Here is a 25,824-nt window from a genome sequence, read left to right on the forward strand (position 1 = left end):
GGCCGTGCTAGCCGCCGCTTCCCTGCAGGCAGCCGTGCCAGTGTAAACAAACTGTCTCATGGCCTGCTAGTGGATTACCCTGTCAGGCCGCAGGTTGCCCACCGCTGCACTAGGAGGAATCAAAAGACCTGTACTTTTTACAGGCAAACAAAGCTCTTACAGTCTCTAGCTCTTACAGCGCTACAGTAAGAGCTATTGTATAATTTAATGGTAAGTAATAGACACACATTCCTTACAAGCTGTGTAGCTAAGTAGCCACTTAAGCCATCAAACCCTTTTTAGTAAGATATTCTAGGTCAGGTGGTGTAGAACAACCTTAGTGGTATATCATAAAGTAAGCAGAGGCTAAGAACTGATAAAGCAGCCCCACTTGGCTCTGCAGGAAAAAATTGCCAGTCCAACGGATGCTTTGCAGTGAAGTTTTGACTTTCCTCATAGGGAGAATGGAAATTTTTTGCTTGGTCTTTGAACTGAAAATGCTACTAATTATTCCAGGTTTCCCTTACAAAGACAATGTCAGGGAGACTCCCTTTTAAACCTACCTAGGGAACCAGATTAAAGGGCTGGCTCCACCACTGGGGGAAACCAGGGACTGGCTATGAAAGTCTGTCTCAGGAATGAGTTAATGAAACTGAGGGGAGAGACAGGATGTGAAAAACATAGGACCTTAGTCCGGCAAGTAACTCAATATTTCTCCTGTCTCATAATCTAAAACAGGTTTAGTAGAGACTACATTTTTAAAAAAGAATGTTAAATGTATTGGGATTATCCTGTGGTGGGTCTGATTTCTTGTTTGACCCTTTAACATGTTTAATCATCCTTGTGCTGGTAAAAGACATTGTGTACTGAATTTATTTTGTTTGAGCTGCTTGTACTTTGCCACTGCAATAGCCAGCAAGGTCCACCACTCCTTCTCCTCAATTTCCAAGCAAAATATTTAACTGGATAATTTGGAAAAGGGTGTGACTGACTAAAACATAAATTCCAAAATAAGGATCTCTTCATTAAAAGTATTAAACGCAAACTTAAAACATCTTTTTATAGTTGCAGCTAGGGATATTTGCTTAGAACACCTACAAAACAAGATAGTAAGTAGCAATAATACTTCCACAATGTACAGCAGTCATTTATGGGTAATTAGTTTTTCTGTAAATCAGAATGCCATATTTAGCATATATTATAAGTGTCACATGGGTGGATGACACTAAAATCAAAACTGGCAGATCCAAAACATTTTTAAGTAGCATTCAGGAAGTATAGATCCTATCTGAAATGCCAAGATTGTGTGTTCCAGTGTAGGATTTACCATCCACATATCATTTTTAATATAAAGATCCATATTGGTTTATTAGCATTTGATCCAAGTAAAAAAGATGGGGCCATTCTGAATGCTTTTGAAAAAAATCTATGTAAAATACCCATCCAACAACATGGTGTTGGGAAAAGTTTTTGGAAAGCAAATATGAAAACTGAAGATTTATATTTCAAACCCAATCACTCTTTACTTGGAACTGCTTTGAAATACTCTTCCACTGCAATGGTGGAAACTCCTCCATACCAGTTCTGAAGCCAGATGTGCTCAATGTTCATTTTCATAAAGAACCATTCATAGTTACGAGGCCACTTCCTCATAACTGGGTGCCTGAAAAGACAAAGAATTCCAAAAAGGTTTGCCAAAATGCACTTCTAGTGGACTTCTTTCTTCAATGCAGTAGTTGCTAACTTTCTCGGGCAACTAGAATAGTTTACCTGAGTAAAATCTGGGCTGTACCAGGCAGCATCATTGACCTATGCTCACGTTCACTTGCAATGAACCTTGCTCCAAACCTACATGTGGCAGCAAATAAAAGTGCAGGAAGGGTACCTGAGTGGCCCATCATTAAAAGGCAGATTTTGCCCAGCCCTTAAATAGGTGGAAAGTGCTGGCAGAGGGCACAAGGGCCTGCATCCACAAAGGGACTTGGGTGTTGCAATGTGGAGCATTGCAGTGACTCACTTTTATGCACCTAGAGAATCACTGGAACAACAATGGGATCCACAAAACTTGGGTTAGGTGCCTAGGCCAACTATACAACAAATGGGGAGAGAAAGGTGCCCAAGAATGCAATCCACAAAAGCAGCAGCCTAGTCAGGGAGTTGCCTAAATTAGCCAGTGGGAGATTCTGATGAAAGGGATGTGTCCCAAGCCCTGCCCCTCTCACAGAGATCATCACCTGCCTATTTCTGCTTCTCGGCCACAGCTTGGAACCCTTTCCTAGAGTCAGGCAGCTAAACCACTTCATGTGAGGATGAGCTAGGCAGGCACCTGACTCCACACACAATGGAAAGAAGATGGCGAGGGCAGAGCTGCCTACCTTATAACTTCTAGCTCAGGGGTGGGCAAACTTTTTGGCCTGAGGGCCACATCGCGGAACAGAAATTGTATGGCAGGCCATGAATGCTCACAAAATTGGGGTTGGAGAGCGGGAGGGGGTGAGGGCTGTGGTTGGGGGTGCGGGCTCTGGGGTGGGGCCAAGGATGAGAAGTTTGGGGTGTAGGAGGGTGCTCTGGGCTGGGACCGAGAGGTTTGGAGGGCAAGAGGGGGATCAGGGCTGGGGCAGGAGTGCAGGAAGGGGTGCAGGTTCCAGCGGGGGATGCGGGCTCTGGGGTGGGGCTGGGAATGAGAGGTTTGAGGTGCAGGAGGGTCTCTGTGCTGGGATCAAAGGGTTTGGAGAGCGGGAGAGGGATCAGGGCTGGGGCAGGGGGTTGGTGCGTGGGGAGAGGTTTGGGGTGCAGGCTCTGAGTGGCGCTTCCCTCAGGCGGCTCCCAGAAGCAGTGGCATGGCCCTTCTCCAGCTCCTATGCGGAGGCACAGCCAGGCGGCTCTGCACGCTGCCCCATCTGCAGGCACTGCCCCTGAAGCTCCCATTGGAGCACTTAGGAGCTGGAGCGGAACTATGCTGCGGCTTCCAGGAACTGCATGGAGCGGCCCCTGACCCAGTGCCCCAGCCGGAGCGGCCCCCAACCCAGCACCCCAGCTGGAGCGCTGGAGCAGGGCTATGCTGCGGCTTCTGGGAGCCACGTGGTGTGGCCCCCAGCCCAGCGCCCTGGCTGGAGCGGGGCTAAGCCATGTGGTGTGGCCCCCAGCCCAGGGCCCCGGCTGGAATGCCAGAATGAGGCAAGCCCCAGAGTCTGCTCCCCAGTGGGAGCTTGCGGGCTGGCTTAAAACGACTCCGGTCCGTGGGCCATAGTTTGCCAACGCCTTTTCTAGCTCATTGGTTAAAACACTCACCTGGGATATGAAAGGCGTGGGTTCAATTCCCTCCTCTGTCTGACAGAGAGAAAAAGATTTGAACAGAGATCTCCCACCGCTCAGGAGAATGTCCTAACCACTGGGCTAAAAGTTGCAAGGTGGTGGTGGCACCACTACCTCACTGCAAGATTTTGAAGGGGACTGATCCAGTAGGTGACCTCTGAGTATGCCTACCAGATTGGGCCCTGCAGGCAAGATTGATGTTCACTGCCTATTTTCCCCTGCTTGATGGATTGCACTGGGGCTTAGATGAAATGGAGGTGTACAGATGCCTAGAGTAAGGCAGCAGTATGCGTGCCCAGAGGCAGAAACTTAGGCACCTAAATAACTTTCACAATAGAAACTTTATGCCCCCAGTGAATTTAAGTGCCTACAGAGTTAGGTGGAAGCTGAGTGGGGGTTTTGTGGATCACAGTGGAGCCTAAAACTGGGATTTGGGCACCAAAATCTGAGGTTCAGGCACTTAAGTACCTCTATTGATCTGGGCCAAGGTGCCTTCATCCCCTTGCTTGGCTCACTTAAAGGCCTGGAAGAATTGCAGTCCTTGTGCTTTGGGGAACATCAGGATTACTGCTTCCCTAGTCCTGTGAGAGTGCATGGCACCTCAAAGGGGGTGGGGGCAGAGATGGGCCATAATTCTGTCCCACTAACCATCACACCTGGCTAGCTGCATGGAAGATGTTAAGCTGCAGCCCACAAAGGTGTGTAAGTAGCAACATTCAGGCTGCCTCCTGGATCTCCCTATGGGGCAGTAGATTTTATCACTGCCCCTTTCTATGGAGTGTGCCTAAATGGCACAATCTTGTTTTGTGGAAGGGAGGAAAAGCCAAAAGTGTTAGTCACGGAAACCTCAGATATGACGACACATACTGGTGGTAAAGGAATCACTCTTAATACTTTTGTAAATCCTAGAATTATATACAGCATTTTCTATCAAAATGCATGTTGATCGCTACTTATCTGGATGGCGTATCTGACTGTCCCAAGAGTACCAAGATAGTCCTAAAGGCCTGGATAATTTACTAAGGGTATGGCTACACTTGCAGCTGTACAGCGCTGGGAGTTAAACCTGTCTTCGTACAGCTGAATAGGGAAAGCGCTGCAGTCTGGCCACACTGACAGCTACCAGTGCACTGTCGTGGCCACATTTGCAGCATCTGCAGCGGCATTGGGAGCGGTGCATTATGGGCAGCTATCCCAGCATTCAAGTGGCTGCAATGTGCTTTTCAAAAGGGAGGGATGGGGTGGAGTGTGACAGGGAGCGTGTGGGAAAGAGAGAGTGGATATTTGGAGCCGACACTGTGTCAGCAGCTGCCTTGCAAGTTCCGACCCCCTCCTCCACCCCTCTCTCATTCACTGAAAGCAAATAGCCCTCTTTCTTTTTTTTCCTCACAGACCAGATAAGCAGCCTCCCCGAAACGGACCCCCCCACCCCCGCATGCTGTGCTGCTTCTCTCCTCAAGCCCCCTCCCTTCCCCTCTCTTCAAGCAAACACTAGCTGTGGGCCTTCCAAAGGGAGCCTCCTGCCTGTTTGCTCATTCACAGCAAACAGGAGCTGTGTTTGTTTTTTTGATAAGCAGCTCCGGGAGCCCCGAGTTCACAACAAAACAAACAGAGGCATCAAAACAAAACAAAGAGAGTTATCTTTACTTAAAAGCATTATGGGAAGCTTCCGGAGGTCAGTTACAGCGTAGTAAGATTATTCCCTGTTTACACTGGCACTCCAGTGCTGCAGTAGCAGCGCTATTCTCTTTATTCCTCTCGTCGAGGTGGAGTACATGCAGCGCTGTAGCCAGGGAGATACAGCGCTGTATGTGCCTTGCCAGTGTGGACGGGGAGTGAGTTACAGCGCTGTAAAGCCACTACCAGCGCTGTAACTCTCAAGTGTAGCCAAGGCCTAAGCAGCCTAGTAAGTAAAGAGCAAGCCTGTTACTCCTGGGATCCTCAATCCCAACTGGCCACCTCACTCACAATTTATTCATCTCAAAATTGTAGGTATTACTATATTACATAAATATCACATACAGACCTAGAAAACATTGCTTGTTTGGCAAATTCCATTTCCTCTGGTGGTACCATGACCATCTGTCCTGTGAGAGTCAGTCTGGCACACCGTGGATCCTCAGGATCAATTATATTTTTTCTGCACACAGAGAAAAGTAATCATGTATAACAGATTGTTTTCTACAGCAGAGGTCTTTAAAAAGCTATTCATATTGGCTAAATATATAGCATGCTCTGGGTGAATATGAGCTCGTGCTCACATATTTAGCAGCTGTAATATTCTAAGCCCCTGGCTTGCTTCTGCAAACCTTTATACACATGAGTAGTGATAGTCCATGGGACTGTTCATGTGGGTGAAGAGTATTCACATGAACAAGGATTACAGGATCAGGTCCAAAGTTTGAAGCAAAACAGAGATTCATCTATTTTCTAACCATGCTTTTAAAAATAATTAATTGGTAGATGATGTCTTCTGTCTATTCAAATTGTAATTGTTCTAATCTTTTATGTTGTAAGCTGATTTTCTGTTGAACTTTTATAGATGTCATTCTGTAGCAACAAAAATTAGGATTAGCCATCCATGCACAGAACCAGACTTAGAATTTTTGTGTAGATCTGTAAAACAATTTTAAGTTGCCCCACCCAAGCACCTCAAAAATCTCACTGATTCTTGTCCACTCTTATCACACCACTATGCACAGGGTTTTGAGGAGGGTTAGTGAAATGGTTAGCATACACCCAAAACCTACACGATTACAAAAATGAATGTGTATGTAACTTTAGTTCCCTTCCTTGTAGCCTTCTGCTGTAGACCCACTTGCTTGTTTGTTTCTACCCTAGTGATTGGTTTACATCACTTTATGTTTTCAAGGCTATCTGCACGAGGAAAAGAGCTAGAGTCTCACTATTTTTAAAAGTAGAACTCTGATTCTTTGTTACATTTCTAGTTCATTCAAATTAGGGGGCTCTTGACTGCTCTCCAGCTCTGCCTGTACTGTAATGACGTTTAAAATAAATCACAAGTGCAGCTATGGGGCTGATTCTAAGAACGTAAGAACAGCCATACTGGATCAGACCAATGATCCACCTAACCCAGTATCTTTTCTCTGACAGTGGCCAGTGCCAGATGCTTCAGATGGAATGAACAGAACAGGGCAATTTCGAGTGATCCGTTCCCTGTCATCCAGTCCCAGATTCTAGTAGTTTGAAGTTTAGGGACACCCAGAGCATGGGGTTGCATCCCTGACCATCTTGGCTGTCTGTTACATTGGTATAAATGAGGAGTAACTCCACTGCTAGCAAAATCATAATGAAACCATTGTGAGGGCCTAATTGCGTGAGAAGCTGAGTGGCCTCAACTTCCATTAGTTTCAAAAGAAGTTGAAATTGCTCAGCACAGTGTTGGATCCTACACAACAGCTTAATCAGGCCCAGAGACTCACATTAAGAAAAAAGCATTGCAGTTGTTGTTCTAAAGTGTTTTAACCTAAAGAAGGAAACTGCAGTAAATTAAGCCTGATCTGCATGCAGTTTTACTCATAGATCTTGACTTGAACTCGTTAGCCCGAACCCTCACTGTATATGCAATTTGCCATTACTTTTTTCCTTATAATTCTCAGTATGTTTCTGTTGCATGGAAACATATGGGAGTGTTCCTGCAGCTAATTTAACACCTGCAAATTCCCCACAGATGGTAATAAAAAACTGTGTAGCCTACTGGATAAAGTGTCTGCTTTTATATGTAGGACCAAGAACATAAATATGCCAGAAAATAGAATGGGCTGATACTCAGCTGTGCCCAATAAGCACTGGGCACAGCTGACAGCATAAGCTGCAAAGGTACAATATGTGGTTCTCTTACCCTCAAGATGGTTTTCTACCATCCCCAGAAGCTTAGAGCAGCCTCATGGCTACCACGGAGCTCTTATGCTGACTGAGATCAATGTGTACTTTGATCATGCCTCCTCCCACCTTCTACATTCAGTGGGGGAAAGAGGGAGAGACCAGAGTTGGGGCTAGGATCCAGCTCAATTTTTTTATTTACCATTGGTTTATTTTAAAAAATTATGATCTAGAAATTTTCCAGCAACATTTTTTAGTACAGACTGAGGAATTAGTGTTACTCTGTGCACTTGAAAATCTGCATTCCCCTGACCAGATTCTGAATTCAGTTATATCAGCATAAGTCCATTGAAGTCAGTGGAGTTACTCCCAATTTACACTACGTAACTGAGATTAGTCCAGCCCTCTGACTTTTTGTGTTTAACCTCAAGCTTGCATTAGCATTGTCTTATTTATTTATTTAATTAGATTAGTTTTAAAAATAAGTGAAAGAAATTTTTAACAAGCAAAATCTGTACCTGTAGAAAGTCAATTCAATTAATAAGCCTGTTTCTACCTGCATGCATGACTATTTCTTCATTACATGCCCATCAGATATTTGAAAAGGGAGCAAAACAATTGAACAGTGGATAAAAGCAAATTAGTTTGTAAGTGCATTTGTTTGGTATATCTTAGTTAGTTGTTGCAAGTTACTTACAGGTAGAAGGAAATATAAAATGATATTCTTTCTTGTTGGAAGGTTAGATTTCATGGGACAGATGGCGGTGGGAGATTTGATTTGACTACGTGAGTTATAATCAAGAGCTGTCAGAGAGCATGTTAGATCCGTCCTCCTAACTTTTAGAATAAAAGAGAAATGTGTACATAAAAAGATCAAATAATTATATCTGTTAATTTTCAGTACCGGCCTACACCAAGAGATACGTACCTCAATATTTAGAATGTTTGAACATGTACTTTCTCCTTGGCCTTTTCCTTTGTTTGTAGATTTCACTATGTTTTTGTCTCACTGGTTGGGCTGTTACATTATTTGAACATGTGATTAAAACACTATTAGTCTTTGGAATGCTTTGTTCAAACTGTAGTTTGTATATTTAAATATTCAGTGTAGGGGGGTGCAGTTTGTTTTGCTGGCAAATCAGCAAGCAAATTTTGTGTGAAGATTAAATTGGACAAAATACTAGAAAAGGACAGTGACACATCTGAACTTGGTACACTATGTTGTTATATTTTGGCATGGCTTTTATCACTGACTTTTATCATGTTTTTCCATTCTAGAACAGTTAACTTTGTATCCTAGTCTTACATTGACATTGGTATTTTATCTAACAAAAGGCTTAATGTTCTGAAAGAAATCTACTTTTGCATTTTCTTTGGTATAGTATTCCCCTTACAATGTGCTTTTTTTCTTTCTAAGCTCATGTACAAGCACTAATGTTGTAGCTAGCACAGTTCTGTCTCTAATACGGACAAGTCCTGTGTTTTCAGTGTGTTATTGGTATAGCTGATGTAAATTTGGTACTTGCTGCCCAGAAATAGATGGATATACGGAGTGAGCCAGTGGCCTCTCTTCATTAATAAACTCCTCATGCATGTCAGTGGGATATATAGTTATACATTTAGTAATGATTTCTTGCCTTCTATATAAAAACATGCACATTCAGTCCTCACTCCTCAGATCCATCTTAGCTTTGTTGTGGCACAAAACTGAGTGAGAAGGTAAAAGTAGGTGTATGTTTGTGACACGGAGGGCCATTGGTGATTTGCTGTTCTATTTCAGTAACTTATCAGGCCTGGCATATTCATTACATCTAATATGCTGTTTTCATGATATATACTCAAAAGGTGGCATATAATATATAATTAAAAACTAGTAACTCACTGATCATTAAAATTCTAGCATGATGTATTTATGGGATGTGTACAAAGAGTTACAAATATGCACCAGAATTATGGTCTTAAAATATGTTTGGCAAACAATGCATAAGCCCAGTTTGCCCTAGAGAAAGGAATGTATATTTGCTTGTCTGACCAGCCTGGTCATCAGACAGAGATAATGAAGGTACATTTACATAAAAGGTAAACAAAGCCATCAAACTAGCGAGTGCGGGAGATAGCTTCTTAACTATAAACAGTGAGGGTCTAAACCTCAACTGATGAACAATTGAATCAATTGATTGTATACAATATTACTGCATTATAAAAGCATATCAAGTAAGGCCTTTTATGAAAGCCTGTGACACATTGGTGATTAATATAATTGTGAAATGTAGGTATTAATACAATATGAGGAATTACGGATGCACATTGATATGCTTTATAGCAGCATTTCTCAACTAGGGGTCTGGAGCCCGCTGCGGGAGGCCACAAGCAGGTTTCAGGGGGGCCACCAAGCTGGGCTGGCATTAGACTCACTGGGACCCAGGGCAGAAAGCTGAAGCCCTATCGCCCAGGGCTGAACCCTGGGACCCTGAGCCCTGCCACCCAGGGCAGAAGCCAAAGCCTAAGTAACTTAACTTTGTGGGGGCCCCTGTAGTATGGGGCCCCAGGCAATTGCCTTGCTCGTTACCCGCTAATGCTTGCCCTGGCTTTTTTATGCATTAAAACAGGTGTTGTAGCACAGCTGGGCCGTGGAGTTTTTATAGCATGCTGGAGGGCCTCAGAAAGAAAAAAGTTAAGAACTCCTGCTTTACAGTCTGTGACCAGACACAGTGAGAAACAGATTTTCTCCCAGAGAGGAGGGAAGGCAGCTATCTACCTGTCTCCAATGTAAATGAAGTAGTGTCGAATCAAAACAGTGAAAGTCCTACTTACATATGAATAAACGGGGGATGGAGACTGCACCCCCAGGAAGCCTTCCTGCCTCTTGAAGCAAGTTCAGTGAACTTTGAGAAGACAGCCTGGCATCAACAGCTGGGCTTCCCCAGCAAGGGAAAGAAGCTTACTTTTCAAAGAGTACAAATTACAGGTTTACTGGATTATAAAAAGAAAGGGAGATAGTTATCTATCACTGGGGGGGAATTAAAAGGGTCAGAGCTCTTCAAATCACAGAACATTGGATCCTTCAGCCAAGGAGGTTGAAGCCCCTCAGAACTGAATATGGGTGAGAAACCTGCTTAGGCAAAGACTGTAACTTGCTGAAATTAAGTTTTAATCTTAGAGATGTATTTTTACTTTTATATGTTTGTAATCATTTCTGGTTTTATTCCTTATACTTGGTATCTCTTAAACCTATGACTTTTTGTTTGATAAAATTGTTTTCCTTTTACTATAAATCAATTCAGTGCTGTGATTGAAATAAGAGTATTTGTCCAACCCCTCTTCAATTAAAGAATTGCAGTGTATTTTCTCTTTAAAGGAGCAACAAACTTAGTAACTTCTGTGAATGTTCAGTAAGAGGGCTGGATGCTGCAGGGAGACGTTTCTGAGGAACTCGGGAGTTGGGGCTCATAGTTTGTTACCTGGGAGGCAAGGCTGGAATGGGTAGAGTCCTGAAGAGTTGCTGGGCAGGCAGACAAAATGGTGTGTCAGGGAGTTGTCACCCATCTTAATAGCCAAATTCTCACTTGCTGAGACTGAGAGGGGTTACACAGTATCTCACAAGTCTGGGAACTTCAGCAGATTGTCACATTAGCAGGTGATTTTGGGGAAGTTTGGGACTGAGGGGGGTTTTCAGTCACCCTCCAAAATACCTGGGCAGTGGAAGCCAGGCTGCGACCTACATGCTTGAATGAGGGCCTTTGGTCAACAGCACAGCATTGAAGGCATCCAGAGTTGCCGGGCAGGTGGTGACACAATCCCTTAATGGTCTGGGTTGAACCCCAAAGCATCATAAGATCATATTTGGGAAAGGAGACAAAGGAATCAAGATGAATACCATTTACATAAAAAGATACACACCTTGTTAAAGAGATTAAACAAAGCCAGACTTAATGGGAATCAGACAAAAGCTTATGCATTTTATTAGAGCTACATTAGTGCTGATGTGCACATTGGTTTAGAGAGGTTATCTCAATTATTCATCAGGTTTGAGGAGAGGAAAGAATTGATTTACCCAATTTTTCTGCTCCTGGGGGACAAACCATGCATTCAACACTTGATTCTGGTCAGCCAGTTGTTTATGTTAAGCATGTGTGATCAGTCCTGGAGAGAGCTGCATACAAAAGCATTCACTTCATTCCAGTCCTACAGAAAAGAACCATACTATCTGCTTTAAGCCCTAAAAGAAACTGTCACTTTTGATCATATTATGGCAAAAACCATATACTAATGAAATATCTCTAGGAATTACACAATGCTCTAGGTGCACACCAACAAATATTTTCATTTTCCACCCATTTCACTCCATTCTATTTCCACCCATGTTGGGTCATGGTTCAAAAATGACTCAGAGTAACGAGTGCCACCTACTTATTAAAATATTTACATGCACGAGAGTACACCCAACACTAGTCACTGCAGTCACCTCCTGAGTTTTCACTGGAGAATTCCCATCCAAAAATTAGCCAGGTCCAGATCTGACAAAACTATAATTCAGAGTGGTATGGCTACATTAACACCCAACAAAACAGAGCTTTTGCTAGGAGTAAATTCCAATGTCGAGGGCCCTGTCTCCACTGATAATGTTCTGTCTCTTGCTCCCACACATGCAAATCTAGGGGCTGTTTAAGATTCCTTTTAGCATCATTAGTCACTTCCACTTGGCTCCAACAGCTCAACACTGAGATGAGGATCACAGGGTTAATTTCTACTCTGGAAATATATTCTACACCAGTGGTTCTCAAACTAGGGCCGCCACTTGTTCAGGGAAAGCCCACTCAGCTGAGGGATGTGCTGGCCACCGCTTCCCACAGCCCCCATTGGCCTGGAGCGGCGAACCGCGGCCAGTGGGAGTCGCGATTGGCCAAACCAGCGGATGCGGCAGGTAAACAAACCAGCCCGGCCTGCCAGGGGCTTCCCCTGCACAAGTGGCAACCCTAGTTTGAGAACCACTGTTCTACACCATAGGAATTTATTTTCTAAAGTCTACAGAAGAAAATGTTATGCCATCAAATAATTATCATGGTTGTGTATTAAAACACACAGCACTTTGATTTTATATTTAGAAAAGCACAAGTTATGTGCCTTATATATGCCATCAAAATTCAACCCTGAAGGATCTGAAATAGAAAGTATGTATTAGCATTACTAATCTGTGTGGTATGAACATCGGACAAAATCTCTATTGAAAACAAAATTCATAATCTGAAAAGCTGCTGCTGGCCGTCAGCTTGATGCCGCAGGGTACGATTGCCCTGCCTTCCCCCTGATTTGGACAAAAAAGAATGTTCTTTCTCATTCTTCCTTCAAACAGAGTTAAAAAGGCATCGTTATTTTTGGATGTAGAGTCTTCCAGTTTAAATCAAAGGAAAGTCCCGAGGTTAAAGAAAAGAATGAAAAAATGGCTTTTTTGTACAGAATTGATTTCTGTGTTTGGTCACATGCCCGGTTTAGTTCGGTTTAGATCACCCCACAATTCCTAGAAGAACTTCCTCCCTAGGCTGATTTTTCTTTCAATTTAAGTGCTCTCGGTATGCTTGACTGTCTTTGGTCATATAAATAGCAAATTTCTATGGCCAAATTACTAATTGTGGTATGTAACCTATAGCTTAAATCAGCCTCTGTGCCAGATGACTGGAGGATAGCTAATATAATGCCAATTTTTTAAAAAAACTCCAGAGGCGATCCTGGCAATTATAGTTCAGGAAGCCTAACTTCAGTACCAGGCAAACTGACTGAAACTACAGTAAAGAACACAATTATCAGACCCATAGATTAACACAATATGTTGAAGAAGAGTCAACATGGCTTTTGTAAAGGGAAATTATACCTCACCAATAATTCTTTGAGGGTGTCAACAAACGTGGACAGGGGTGACAGTGTACTTGAATTTTCAGAAAAGCTTTGACAAGGTCCCTCACCAAAGACTCTTAAACAAAGCAAGCAGTCATGGAATAAGATGAAAGGTCCTCTCATGGATCAGAGAAGGACCAGGAAGATCATACAGGAAGATCTGGATGACCTTGTAAACTGGAGTAATAGGATGAAATATAATTTAATAGTGAAAAGTGCAAGGTCATGTATTTAGGGATTAATAAGAATTTTGGTTAAAAATTGGGACACATCAGTTGGAAGTAACAGAGGAGGAGAAGGACCTTGGAGTATTGGTTGATCACAGGATGACTATGAGCCACCAATGTGATATGGCCGTTAAAAAAGCTAATGCGGTTTTAGGATGCATCAGGCGAGGTATTTCCAGTAAAGATAAGGAGGTGTTAGTACCGTTATACAAGGCACTGGTGAGACCTCATCTGGAATACTGTGTGCAGTTCTGGTCTCCCATGTTTAAGAAGGATGAATTCAAACTGGAACAGGTACAGAGAAGGGCTACTAGGATGATCTGAGGAATGGAAAACCTGTCTTATGAAAGGAGACTGAAAGAGCTTGGCTTGTTTAGCCTAATCAAAAGAAGGCTGCGGGGAGATATGATTGCTCTTTATAAATATATCAGAGGGATAAATATCAGGGAGGGAGAGGAATTATTTAAGCTTAGTACCAATGTGGACACAAGAATAAATGGATATAAACTGGACACTAGGAAGTTTAGACTTGAAATTAGATGAAGGTTTCTAACCATTAGAGGAGTGAAGTTCTGGAACAGCCTTTCAAGGGGAGTAGTGGGGGCAAAAGACATATCTGGCTTCAAGTCTAAGCTTGATAAGTTTATGGAGGGGATGGTATGATGGGATAGCCTGATTTTGGCAATTAATTGATCTTTGATTATTAGCAGGTAAATATGCCCAATGGTCTGTGATGGGATGTTAGATGAGGTGGGATATGAGTTACTACAGAGAATTCTTTCTTGGGTGCTGGCTGGTGAGTCTTGCTCACATGTTCAGTGTTTAACTGATCACCATATTTGGGGTCGGGAAGGAATTTTCCTCCAGGGAAGATTGGCAGAGGCCCTGGAGGTTTTTTGCCTTCCTCTGCAGCATGGGGCATGGGTCACTTGCTGGAGGATTCTCTGCACCTTGAGGTCTTTAAACCACGATTTGAGGACTTCAATAACTCAGACATAGGTTAGGGATTTGTTACAGGAGTGAGTGGGTGAGATTCTGTGGCCTGCATTGTGCAGGTCAGACTAGATGATCATAATGGTCCCTTTTGACCTTAAGTCTATGAGTTATTGGTTAAAAGATAAATAAATAAATAGGAATAAATGGTCAGTTTTCACAGTGGAAAGAGGTAAATAGTGGAGTGTCTAAGGATCTATATTGTGACCAGTGCTGTTCAAGATATTAATAAATTATCTGGAAAACGGGGTAAACAGTGAGGTGGCAAAGTTTTCAGATGATACAAAATTACTCAAGATAGTTAAGTCCAAAGCTGACTGCGAAGAGTTACACAGAGATCTCACAAAACGAGGTGACTGGTCAAGAAAATGATAGATGAAATTTAATATTGATAAATGCAAAGTAATGCACATTGGAAAACAATCCCAACTATACATACAAAATGATGGGGTCTAAATTAGCTGCTCCCACTCAAGAAAGAAATCTTGGAGTCATTGTGGATAGTTCTCTGAAAACATCCACTCAATGTGCACTGGCAGTCAAGAAAGCTAACAGAATGTTAGGAACCATTAGGAAAGGGATCGATAACAAGACAGAAAATATCATCATGTCACTATATAAATCTATGGAATGCCTACACCTTGAATACTGTGTGCAGTTCTGATTTCCCCATCTCAAAAAAGATATATTAGAATTAGAAAAAGTACAGAGAAGGGCAACAAAAATGATTAGGGTATAGAACAGCTTCCATATGAGGAAAGATTAGAAAGACTGGAAGTGTTTATTTTAGAAAAGAGATGACTAAAGGGGGATATGGTAGAGGTCTATAAGACCATGAATGGTACAGAGAAAGTGAATAGGGAAGTATTATTTTCCCTTTCACGTAGCACAAGAACCAGGGGTCTTCCAATGAAAATAATAGGCAGCAGATTTAAAACAAACATAAGGAAGTATTTCTGCACATGCACCATACAGTCAACCCGTGGAACTCATTGCCAGGGGATGTTGTGAAGGCCAAAAGTATAACTGGGTTCAAAAAGAATTAGATAAGTTAATGGAGGATAGGTCCATCAATGGCTATTAAGAAAGGTGGTCAAGAACACAACCCCATACTCTGAATGTCCCTAAACCTCTGACTGCCAGAAGCTGACGGGATGGATCACTCGATAACTGCAGGCTTCTATTCATTCCCTCTGAAGTATCTGGTACCAACCACTGCCAGAAGATAGGCTACTGAGCTAGTTGGACCATTGGTTTGACCCAGTATTGTCATTCTTACGGTCTTATGAATTACATGATTAAGCAGTGAATTTTGTATGGCACAGCGATAGCCAATTTTATGGTAACAGTCAGCCCCGTGAAAAGAGGATCACGGCATTAGGTAGTTTCAGTAAACACAGAGAAAGAAACAGACCTTGGTGTACTAGACTGGAATTTTCTACAGTTGATTATTTAAGTGTAAAGAAAAAAAGAAAACAATAATTTAGAGCTATATTGTGTGTGCTGCGTGGTGATGATAATAGGTTTCATATTTAACTTTCTAATTTAGTAGTTATGTGTTTGCTGGATGGATCTTTAAATATGGATTTTGGAGTAACAGTTACTGAAGTTTCAGAGTAGAAGCCATGTTAGTCTGTATCCGCAAAAAGAACAGGAGTACTTGTGGCATCAGTGTTTATCCTGAATGTGACTAAAGAGGGACAACATAAATACTAGAGAGGCAAAGATGTTCCTGTGTCACAAAATTGGGATCTGAATCTAAACTTCTGCAAAGTTCAGGGGTGTTTGGATTCAGGGTTTCTGTGCAGGCCCATCTCTAGCAAATTCATTTGCCTTTCAATTAGCTTTTATAGCTTTTCTTACTGTATTTACTCATTGTCAGATATTTAGACCGAAATCAGGGTTTGCCTGAAGGTGTAATGCTGAATTTGTGGCATTCCATTCCTTTTCATGTTAACAGACTGTAACCTCACAAATACAGGATTATGTGGATCAAACAAAAGGTTTGTTCAAAACACCAGCATCTGACCTAACAGTAAAAGGAAAACAAAAAACATGACTGACCTAGAAAACTGCTTTTTGTCAGAATGTTCTTTTCACTTTTTTTTTTCCAGTGTGGAAGTCAGTCTACGATAGGAAGTTCTGTAACTATTACTACTTTAGGAGGTCAGTATATGGCCCTGCTCCTGGACACGCCTTTGCATGTGCTTAACTTGACTTCTGTGAGACTATTCACATGCTTAGGTGTTTTCAGGATCAGGGCAATAGTGAGGCCTGGTACTTTGCTAAGAGAAATGCTCTAATCTAAGCAGCTCATGTGTCAGTCTTAATTTAAAACAATGGTATTTTGGGTTTGTTTTTTGCTTCTTAATCTAAAGCCCAATCCTGCTCCCACTGAATGCTGTAGGAATAGGATTGGGCCCTTTCTCCTTTTCTGGAGAGTGAGCTATTTTATACTAATTCATTCCAGGAATGGCCTTTTGCCATTTAATTTTTTGTCCCTCTTTTTCCCACTTACAGTCCCTCTTCAGAATAACACCTACACTTCAACTGGTATCTTCTGAAGATACTTGTTAATGCTATTCCATGGACGGGCCATCAGGGAGTGCTCTAAAAATCAATGACCCCTGTATCCTTCTGGGAAATGGAAATCTTTTGATCAGTGATGAGGAATCAAGATTATAATCACAATATCATAATATACTGCTATTAGCCCCTACTAGGATGGTGCCATTTCCCTCATTCTCGCATGACTAGAAGTTTTGTTTCTGTTATTAGTTTAAGTTTGGGTTTTTCAAATTCTCTTTCCAACTGAATAGGCGTAAGACTGTGAAATCAATAAATTGGATACCAGTCTGACATGTGAACACACATCACCTGATAATTGTTAGTTATAAAAAGTCTATTAAAATGCCAACTGTGTATTGTTTCTAAAGCCAGAGATTTATTTTGTGTAGAATAACTCAGAAGTATTACTTAGCAGAGTGCCAAACTATTCCTAAGAGTTTTGATTGCTTTCAAGTTTTCTTTCTTTTTTTATAACTTGGGGTATGTATATACTCTAATAGAATTCTGCATGCAGACAAGATACAGGACCAAATTCGTTGCTCGCATACTGGGTACAACCTTTCTCATGGAATCCACTCTTTGTTTAGCTATTTTGTATAATGGTTCTTCAGTTTTAAAATGAATGATACCCTTGATTGAGACAACTTCTGTGCAAGATACCTTATATTAAAAACTCATACAATGGAACTTTCTTATGCAAGAAATAGCTATTCATCTCACTATTTCGCTAGCAGTGGAGAGAAACATTGAGCTGGCAGACATTGTAGGCTATGTTGGGCTTGTAGATCTTGCCTCTGAGATGGTGAATGGGCAGCAGGGAAGAAAACGACCTGCATATAAAACAATCCACCCATTTAAAACCTTGCACTGAGAAATGTAGGCCCTAACCTTCTGATGATACTAACTTTGGGGATAGTGCTAGGTGCTTTGATGTCATTGAGACATTTCTGCTGCACTGATATTGTTCTGCTGTTTACATGGCACTGTCCTTATACCTCCTACATACACACAGCAGAAGCGCTTGCAATGCCAGTTCAGAAGGGCCTGTGGTATGAGAGTGTCACCAATAGCACTGTCAATACTAGAGTTAGTACTGGAGGACACAGAAGAGCACATTGCACAGACAGCAAGAAAGGCCCCAGGTATCCTGTGATTCTTGGTTGTGGATTTGGCCCCGAAGCTACCCCCAGAGGCAGATCTGTGCAGCAGTATCCAAACTATTACTTATTTTAATGTCTAGCTCTTAGGGATGTGGAGAAAACTTTAGAAACATGAACTGAATGTAAACCAGTGCAGTGGTATCTTCGTGCATTTGAAGACAGTCCTAAGCAAGAGCTTGCATAGACGTGTACGGTCTTGGTCATCTCAATTGGGGAATGACTTTGACACCGAACAAAAACAATTTAAATACCAGCAATTGATAACTTTTTCACTGCCAGTCAGGTTACCCAAACATCTATGTACTTATCACTCAGGGGATGCAGTTGCAGATATGGAGGTGGAGGTGACAGTTGGCTGCTGTCAAGGGTTGCTTTTCTACCCCAAAAGTTAAAATCACCTTTGACCCTGATCACAGAGGGAAGGGAAAGGAAAGAGTTATCTTCTCCGACTGCCCAAATTCCCAACCGCTTCCTAGGTGCAAAAGCCTGTAGAAATCTTTTCACGCATGCCTAGGACCAAAAACCCCAATGGTGACTCATAAGCTTCCAAACTTTCCCATTTACTCTCACAACTTGTCCAGTGCAGTTTTGCGTTGTTAATACTAAATCTGTGCAAATGGATAACTTCAGAAATAATGTAAAATAAACGGAACGTAATATCCATATAAATAATGCAAGGAATGTCACAGTGATTCGAATATTTATGTTCATATTGAATGCAATAGCAACATCTACATTTTAATTTACTTGCAGCTGACACCAAACTTAAAGTTTGCCACACATTATTTAGCACCAAAGTTCTACAGTTACCTGCAGCAGAATTTCAGTTCTGCTGGCTGCAGAATATACAGTGCCTTGGTCAGGGCTGTCCCTAGGGTGGTGGAGGGCCTGGAGCGGAAGTGACGGATTTGTCTTCCGGGGCTGATCCCCCACAGCCAATCACACCGGCCCACGGGCCCCCCCAAAGCGCAAGGCCCGGAGCAGTCGCCCCGATTCGCCCTACTCAAGGGACAGCTCTGGCTTTGGTCATAAGTGAGAGCAGCTTCTGGAGGATCAGCATTAAAAGGAAAATGGCAGAGGTGAGTTTTAGCACCTCAAATAACTAATAGTTACTAAATAAGTATATAGTAAACATGAAGTTTCAAAGGTTTTTCAGTATTTCTATAAACTGCCAATAGTCTCTCTGACTGCTGCCTATGGACTGATAAGTCCCAAGCATGTGGTTAAGTCTGATGAGGTCAGCTGTACACAAAACCAAGATTTTCAAAAATGGTCCCTCAAAGTTAGGGTCCTACGTCAATATTTAGGCACCTAAACTGGTGGCCTGATTTTCTGAACTGCTGATCACCAGCAGCTCTCATTGCCATCAGCGGGAGCTGCTGGATGTCCAGTGTCTCTGAAAATGAAGCCACTTATTTAAGTGTTATGACAAAGAAGCCTAACTTTACTCATCAAGTTTTAAAACTCTTGGTGAAGATATTCAGCTTATCATTTAAATGCATGAGAAGGTTGGGAGAGTGAAAATGTACAATTTAAAAATAATTAATTTTAAAAATATTAATCAAATGTTTTAAAGAAAGGATAGAACTATCCTTACAGCGACTTTACAGTTCTCCTGACTTTCTTATGCTTTCAAAGGGTGAGCTACATTTTCTCTATCTTAACCTCCATCAGACCATCAAAATGAAAGCCTCCTCTTTGACTGTGAAGCTGTTGTATTTAAGACAATGAAACATTTTTAATGATACTAGACCAGTTCATACCCTCTGAAAGTACCGGTAGCTGTAATGCCATTGAAGTCAGTGGTGTTGCACACTGGTTCTATGTCTCTTACTCTCTGTAGTTAGATGTAGATATTAGAATATACTTCATATTTCGGCTTTCCTATAAGAGATTGTGCTGAGGCATTTCTCCTATAATATAAAACAAATCTGTGGAGATTCTAGCTTGTGCAGGGGGCCAAAATAACCTCCATGCAGCCCCAGAAGTGGGAAGCTGAAAGGGTGGCATAAAGCCACCATTGTTCCCCCTTCATGTCAGATGTAGGAATCAGGGTGTAAGGATCCACTGACTTCATTAGGCTTTGGATCAGACCTAAGCATCTAACATTAGGAACACAAAAACACAGGTACCTAAAACTGGAGGTCACTTTTTTAAATGTGTGGCCTAAAATATTGTCCAAAACCAGAATGGGTGTTTGTCAAAGTAGTGTTTGGATTTCTTGGCTCTTGTTCCTATGCTTAGATGGTGCCTCTGCCTGTATTGCTTCAGTTTAACCAAAAGTATTTCAAATAATGTTGTACAGTACTCACAACACAGAAACGTAAATGCTATCAGAAATCAATTTGTTTTCATTGACTGCTGTCAGAAAGACAGACTGCTGGTACCTGCAGAATTCTCCTTCTGCCTCTGGCAATGTCAGCGAAGCCACAGAGTTCTTCATGAGATCTATCACAGTGTTGTCCTTTGGAGTCACATAAAAGAAAGGTATTCCAGTGCTGTTATTGATGGGCCCATCACTGACTAGTAAACAATTCCCAAATGGTACACCTTGGATCTGAGAAAATCCAGACAATCAATGCTTCAAAACTTTGCACTTATACATTGTACATAAAGACAGGGACTTACCCAAGGTCAGTAGCAGAAATGGGAATAGAACCTGTTGTTCTGGTTCCCAGTTTCCATTCTCACCACTCGACCCCACTGTTTTCTAAATTAGATTTACTTATCATACTGCTGTGGTAACAAATCTCTCTCCCCTTCCCCCCATCCCCGATGGTGATATGGAGAACTCCTTTTCTTTACATTGCCAAACATTTAAAAGAAACTAGCAAGTACTAAAACATGTCTGCATTAAAAAGCAATCATGAAAGCATCTGCCCCAGATGGCACTGATATCTTTTCTCAGGAATCTAAAAGGATTCGTATTCCAATTCAGATTTTGATTAATTCTGATTTTGGCCCCCTCTGCACTGAGGTTCTAACCTTGCTTTGAAATGTGGCCACATTGGCTGGCCAAACTATAGAAGAAACTATTTTAGCTAGAACTGAATTTAAACACAGTTCCAGACAACTCAGCATGGCTAGGCCATCTAATCCCGATAGGCCGTCTAATCCCCAGTCAGTAGCAAAACTTCCATTGACATGCCTGGGCACAGGAGCAGGCCCCTACTGTGCTAGTTTTTCAAAAGTTGGCTCTCCTTTCCCCTGACTTGCACATGCGCAGTGAATATTCCATGTGCAAAAATTTGCACCCACGTTTGGAAAGGAGACCCTGTGTTTGTAGCTCTATTGCCTAGGAATGACAATGGATAATTTTCTCTATAACATGATAATTGTATCATGTCTCTCATCCCATTAGAAATCACAGTAGCAGATCTACACCTTGTATTGTTTTTTTTTTAGTATATCTTCAGGTATGTAATTTCAAATGACCAATTAGATGTTAGATAGTAAAAATCATAATCAATATATTGAGTTAATGCAGCATAACCAATGGGTTTTTGTAACAAAAGGTAGTTAAACATGAATAGTTACTGAGAAAACCATGGGTGATACTAACCTGGATCACATGCTTTCCATTTTATGATGTTTATACACTTTTAATGTTTATATACAATCTATACTGCAAATGATAGGGGGTATTTTTTATGAAGACACATATCTAGGAAACCAGCCAATCTTATTAAGGTTTATAAAATAAAAAATAGAAGTTGTCAATAACATTATAAATTTCAATCACTTAAGTTTGAGTCTTTCATACATGGTAAACTTTACAGTTCACATTCAAAAAGGAACTGTGAGTCTAGGCCACATAACTCAAAATTCACAGCAAAGACATCACACCCATGAATTACAAGTTTTATTATGAATCCATTTTTCGGTATTACTTATGTATTATAATTACGGACAGCAAACTGCACATATTTTAATAAGATTGTAATTCCATCAAAGGTTTCTGATGAGAGAATAAACCATAGCAACTAAGATCATATGATTTAATAGCATATTTGGAACCCAGAGATGGAATTAGAGACTTCAGATGTACAACTGGGAATATTTTATTAATGATATTTTTTCTAGCTTCTGATGCTTTGCATTTCACAAACTGCCAGGCAGCTGCTTCTTTACTAAATCTTTCCAGAAGTTTTACTGGGTGCTAACTTTCTTTCTTTCTTTCTTTCTTTCTTTCTTTCTTTCTTTCTTTCTTTCTTTCTTTCTTATGTAACTAAAAAAATTAATCCCTAATTTGTGGACATTTTAACAAGAGAATTAATGTTAAACTCACTTTTCCTGTGCATCAGTATTATTGAAAACTAATGCACAATTCAAAACCATCTTTTTAAAAAAGAGAGTATTTTACAGCTAGAAAAATAATGACCCACATTCTTCACGGTGTGCCAGCTGCTCAGCATCACACCGCTGACAAAGTGGTCCTGAAGTGGGAACAGATGGTCAAAGTAGGATCACCCGTATCAGTGGTGTAGCTAGGAATGTAAGTATGGGTGGGCCGCAAATTATTACAGACGGGCAATATTCCACCCACACATTTCCTTACAGACATGGCTTTGTTTTTGACTGGCTAAAGTCTTTTTAAAAAATTATCTATTTGCCCAATAGGATGCACTCTAAAAACAAATCCCAATATAAATTTACCATACATTGAACTGCCCCAACATGGGCAGAGGCTCCCTGAGCCCCACGGAGCCAGCCCGACATGGGAAGAAGGAGTTGGGCTCTGGTCCCGGAGGCCCATGGAGCTGGCCCGACATGGGCAGAGGGAGCCATATTTGGGTGAGACCATATGCTAAGTGGGTGGGCTGCAGCCCACCAAGGCCCACCTGTGGCTACGCCATTGACCCCCAAACAGGCATATCTTCAAGTGGCTTAGAGCCAGTGCTGTAGCTTCCACCCCCACCCCTAGTGTAGAGAGAATAGCGGAAGCAAAAGGAGCGCAGCTGGCATACCCCTTATATCCTGCGGATCCCTGGCTACTGTATCAGCCCTTTGGGGCTGTTGACAGCCAGCATTAGTTATAGCAGGCTTTAGGCTGCTCTATATTATGCTGGGGAACCAGCAGGACACACAGCCAGCCCAGGATTGGGGGAACACGAAGGCATCCTTCCGTGAGCTCTGTAGTGTGTGCTCCTTGGCCTCAACAAAGGATCTAGCCCAATGTTTTTCTCTTCTTTTTCTGCATCTTGCCAGGAGGTGCTGTTCTTCAGCATCTCTCTTCTATTGTACTGTAAGCATGATTTCTATTCCTAGAAATCTTTTGCAGAGAAGCAAAGCTGGGAATGTTGCTTAAATATGTGGCATCAGCACTGTATTTTTACAGGCTGATTAAATAATATTACTGACAGCTTTTATTATCTGCATATTTTGTAGCTGATATCAGTACGTAGTTGATTATAAGACAGTAAATATTGTTCTCCACAACAGTGCTGGGATGCTGTTATGTAGCTTTGCATTATAATAAATTGCTAATGCTAGTAAAGAATTTGTGTAATTTATATACTAAATGCTTTCTCAAAACAGATTTACTGCCTTTTACAGAACTGTAAAATACAAGCAAGCAATGTGCAAGCCCTCCCCCACTGTTAGTGGGTAAATAAGTCCAGTATTCAAAGAGAATTGTCAATGTCTAGCAGAGGATGTGACTTACGGTACCTTTTCCTGGGTGGACTCGGTAGCCAAGAAGCCCCAGCTGTTATAATGGGTCAGGAAACGGGCAGTTCTGATTGCCTGCTCCTGAGGAGTAATGCTGTCTGTTCCTTTGACACTCTCTCTCCTGTAGGAAAACATCCTAGAAGGAGAAGAGATTTGCTTGGATCTCCCAGCCACTGGCCTTGACCTCATTTCCCCATCTTCCTTGTAAACAGAGGCTGGGTAGCTCTGCTTCCAGATGCTAGTCGTGTCTTCCAGAAGCGCAGGGAGAGCCTCCTCGTTTGAGGAGCTATCCAGTTCTTCCTCCACCTCATTGGTAACTGACCACGAAACCGAGTTGACTATCACATACCCCCAAGCAGGAGACAGCATCACACTGCACCACAGAACCCAGGAAAGCCAGGATATTGGTGTAATCCTTTTCCTCAGCTGTATTTGACAGCAGCACACAGACATTTTGTAATAAACACTCCACGCTAAGATCCACACTGAACCTTGCAAAGCCTGAACCTTTGGAATGATAGCAGCACCCTCCTGTGGTGAAAGCTGGCTCAGAGATGGATTAGATTGAGTTTACACTCTTGCTAAAGCATCAACAGCCTGTATAACTCCCTGCATAGAAAGTCAACCCTGCCACCTGAAACAAAAGCCTAGGCAAGATTGCTAACAAAAGAATTTGGCTAGAAAAGAATTCAGCTTGAAAGTATACATCAACAGAGTCTACTGAGCATACAAGAAATGTATTATAATTTCCACAAAATAATTGTTCTCCGACAAAAGTCTGGCAGTGACAAGCTAAAGGATGCAGCCACTTCAGTCATGCCAAATATACCTTTTCCATTTACTATCTTCTCTCCTTCCTCTTCACCGTACACTATTCCCCTCCCCACCCCCCACCCCCCACTATGTTCTAAACTGACTTGTTGGATAGTTGCAAAAGAAATAATATTCTATAGATTTAATCTGGACTACAGATTTAAAAACTAATTTAGCCCCATCGTGCAGTAGTGTTTGTCAGAACTCCACACACATTTTCTGCTAGTATAGGTTAACTGAATTTTTATGAAAAAAAGGTAAAATGTTATCTTTGGGATTATGGAATGCATGAGGCCAAATTTCCTATTGATTTACATCCCAGGTAATCTCTCTGATTTAGTGGAATTTTACAAGGTGTAGATCAGTGTAGAAATTGTGCTACCTTTTTAGATTTGTTTATATATCCCTTGTTAATTGGTATGTTTACCAACTAAGACCTTGATCCTGCAAAGATTAAGCACATGTTTAACTTTATGCACGATTAGTCCTATTAAGTACAGGCATAAATCTGTGCAGGATTGGAGCTCAACATTTGTACTTTATTTTTTAAAGTAATTGTGTACTATCTGTTAGCATTATAGTAGACTCTTTGCTAAGGAAATGATATTTTACTCTCTCTTAGTAATGTGTTATTAACTTTTTGTGCAAATTATTAAAAGGGGCAAATTTAAGGTTGGGCAGGGACGTGTAATTTCATCAGAGCCTTTTCCTTTCATTGGAGACTCAGATACATTTTATAGGTCCTAGTCTCTTACAGTTCTGAAGAGTGGATGTCCCAGTTCAGGTCTTAAGTTAGATCTCCTGTTCCATTACATGATGAACTGCCTTGTGAGAATACGTGGCATTTCTAATCTCAAATATGAATTTTTATAAATAAAAGTGAACTGAAATCACTTGAACTATTAAGTATTTTTCATGTAAGGGATATGGTGCTATTTATCAGACTCACAGATCTGCAATATTTCATCTTAATTTACAAACACCTGCAAAAATGGTGAAAATAGGAGATATTCTTAAACAATGGCACGAAAGCTTGCTTTTCTGACCCTCAATCCCCTTCTTTCCCCAACATATGTAAGATCTCCAGACTTTTAATCTCATCCCCACAACAGAATGAACCCCTACCCTTTTTCTCTAGCAAATAACCCCAACCTGACCCTTGGCAGGCTATCCGGACTGTCCTCCTCACTTCTGAGTTCCCTCCCCATGGCTGGGCTGAGAACCACTTGGAGGCATATGAAAGATAAGTGAGGATTTCCAAAAGCAGAAAGCGGGAATGTCAGGGGAGCTCTAATCAAATAGCCTTCCCTTGCCTCCCAGTTTCTTGCAATAGTGAATTACATTTTACATAGTGGGATCAACTT

General features: G+C 41.6%; 1 protein-coding gene and 1 long non-coding RNA gene across 2 annotated transcripts in view; one reads left to right on the plus strand and one right to left on the minus strand.

Moving 5' to 3' along the window:
• Positions 1 to 25,824, plus strand: part of LOC123364232 — a 67,524-nt gene that overhangs the window by 9,838 nt on the left and 31,862 nt on the right. The gene's annotated exons all lie outside the window — the stretch shown is intronic.
• CREG2 (cellular repressor of E1A stimulated genes 2) lies at positions 1,495 to 24,100 on the minus strand. The gene is made up of 4 exons (XM_045006136.1): positions 23,648 to 24,100; positions 20,365 to 20,534; positions 5,321 to 5,434; positions 1,495 to 1,642 (listed from the first exon to the last, which is right to left on the minus strand). The coding sequence occupies exons 1-4, from the start codon at positions 24,098 to 24,100 to the stop codon at positions 1,495 to 1,497; spliced, it is 885 nt and encodes a 294-aa protein (XP_044862071.1).

This window comes from Mauremys mutica, chromosome 1 (assembly GCF_020497125.1).
Source record: "Mauremys mutica isolate MM-2020 ecotype Southern chromosome 1, ASM2049712v1, whole genome shotgun sequence".
Taxonomy (NCBI): domain Eukaryota; kingdom Metazoa; phylum Chordata; order Testudines; family Geoemydidae; genus Mauremys; species Mauremys mutica.

Bases quoted from the DNA above. Each gene is read 5' to 3' on its own strand.
- CREG2 (XM_045006136.1), bottom strand. From the start codon at position 24,100: ATGTCTGTGTGCTGCTGTCAAATACAGCTGAGGAAAAGGATTACACCA. The intron at 20,535-23,647 runs GTACCGTAAGTC...GGATTTTCTCAG, and splicing joins CCGAGTCCACCCAGGAAAAG to ATCCAAGGTGTACCATTTGG. The intron at 5,435-20,364 runs GTACCAGCAGTC...CTCTGTGTGCAG, and splicing joins GCAGAAGGAGAATTCTGCAG to AAAAAATATAATTGATCCTG.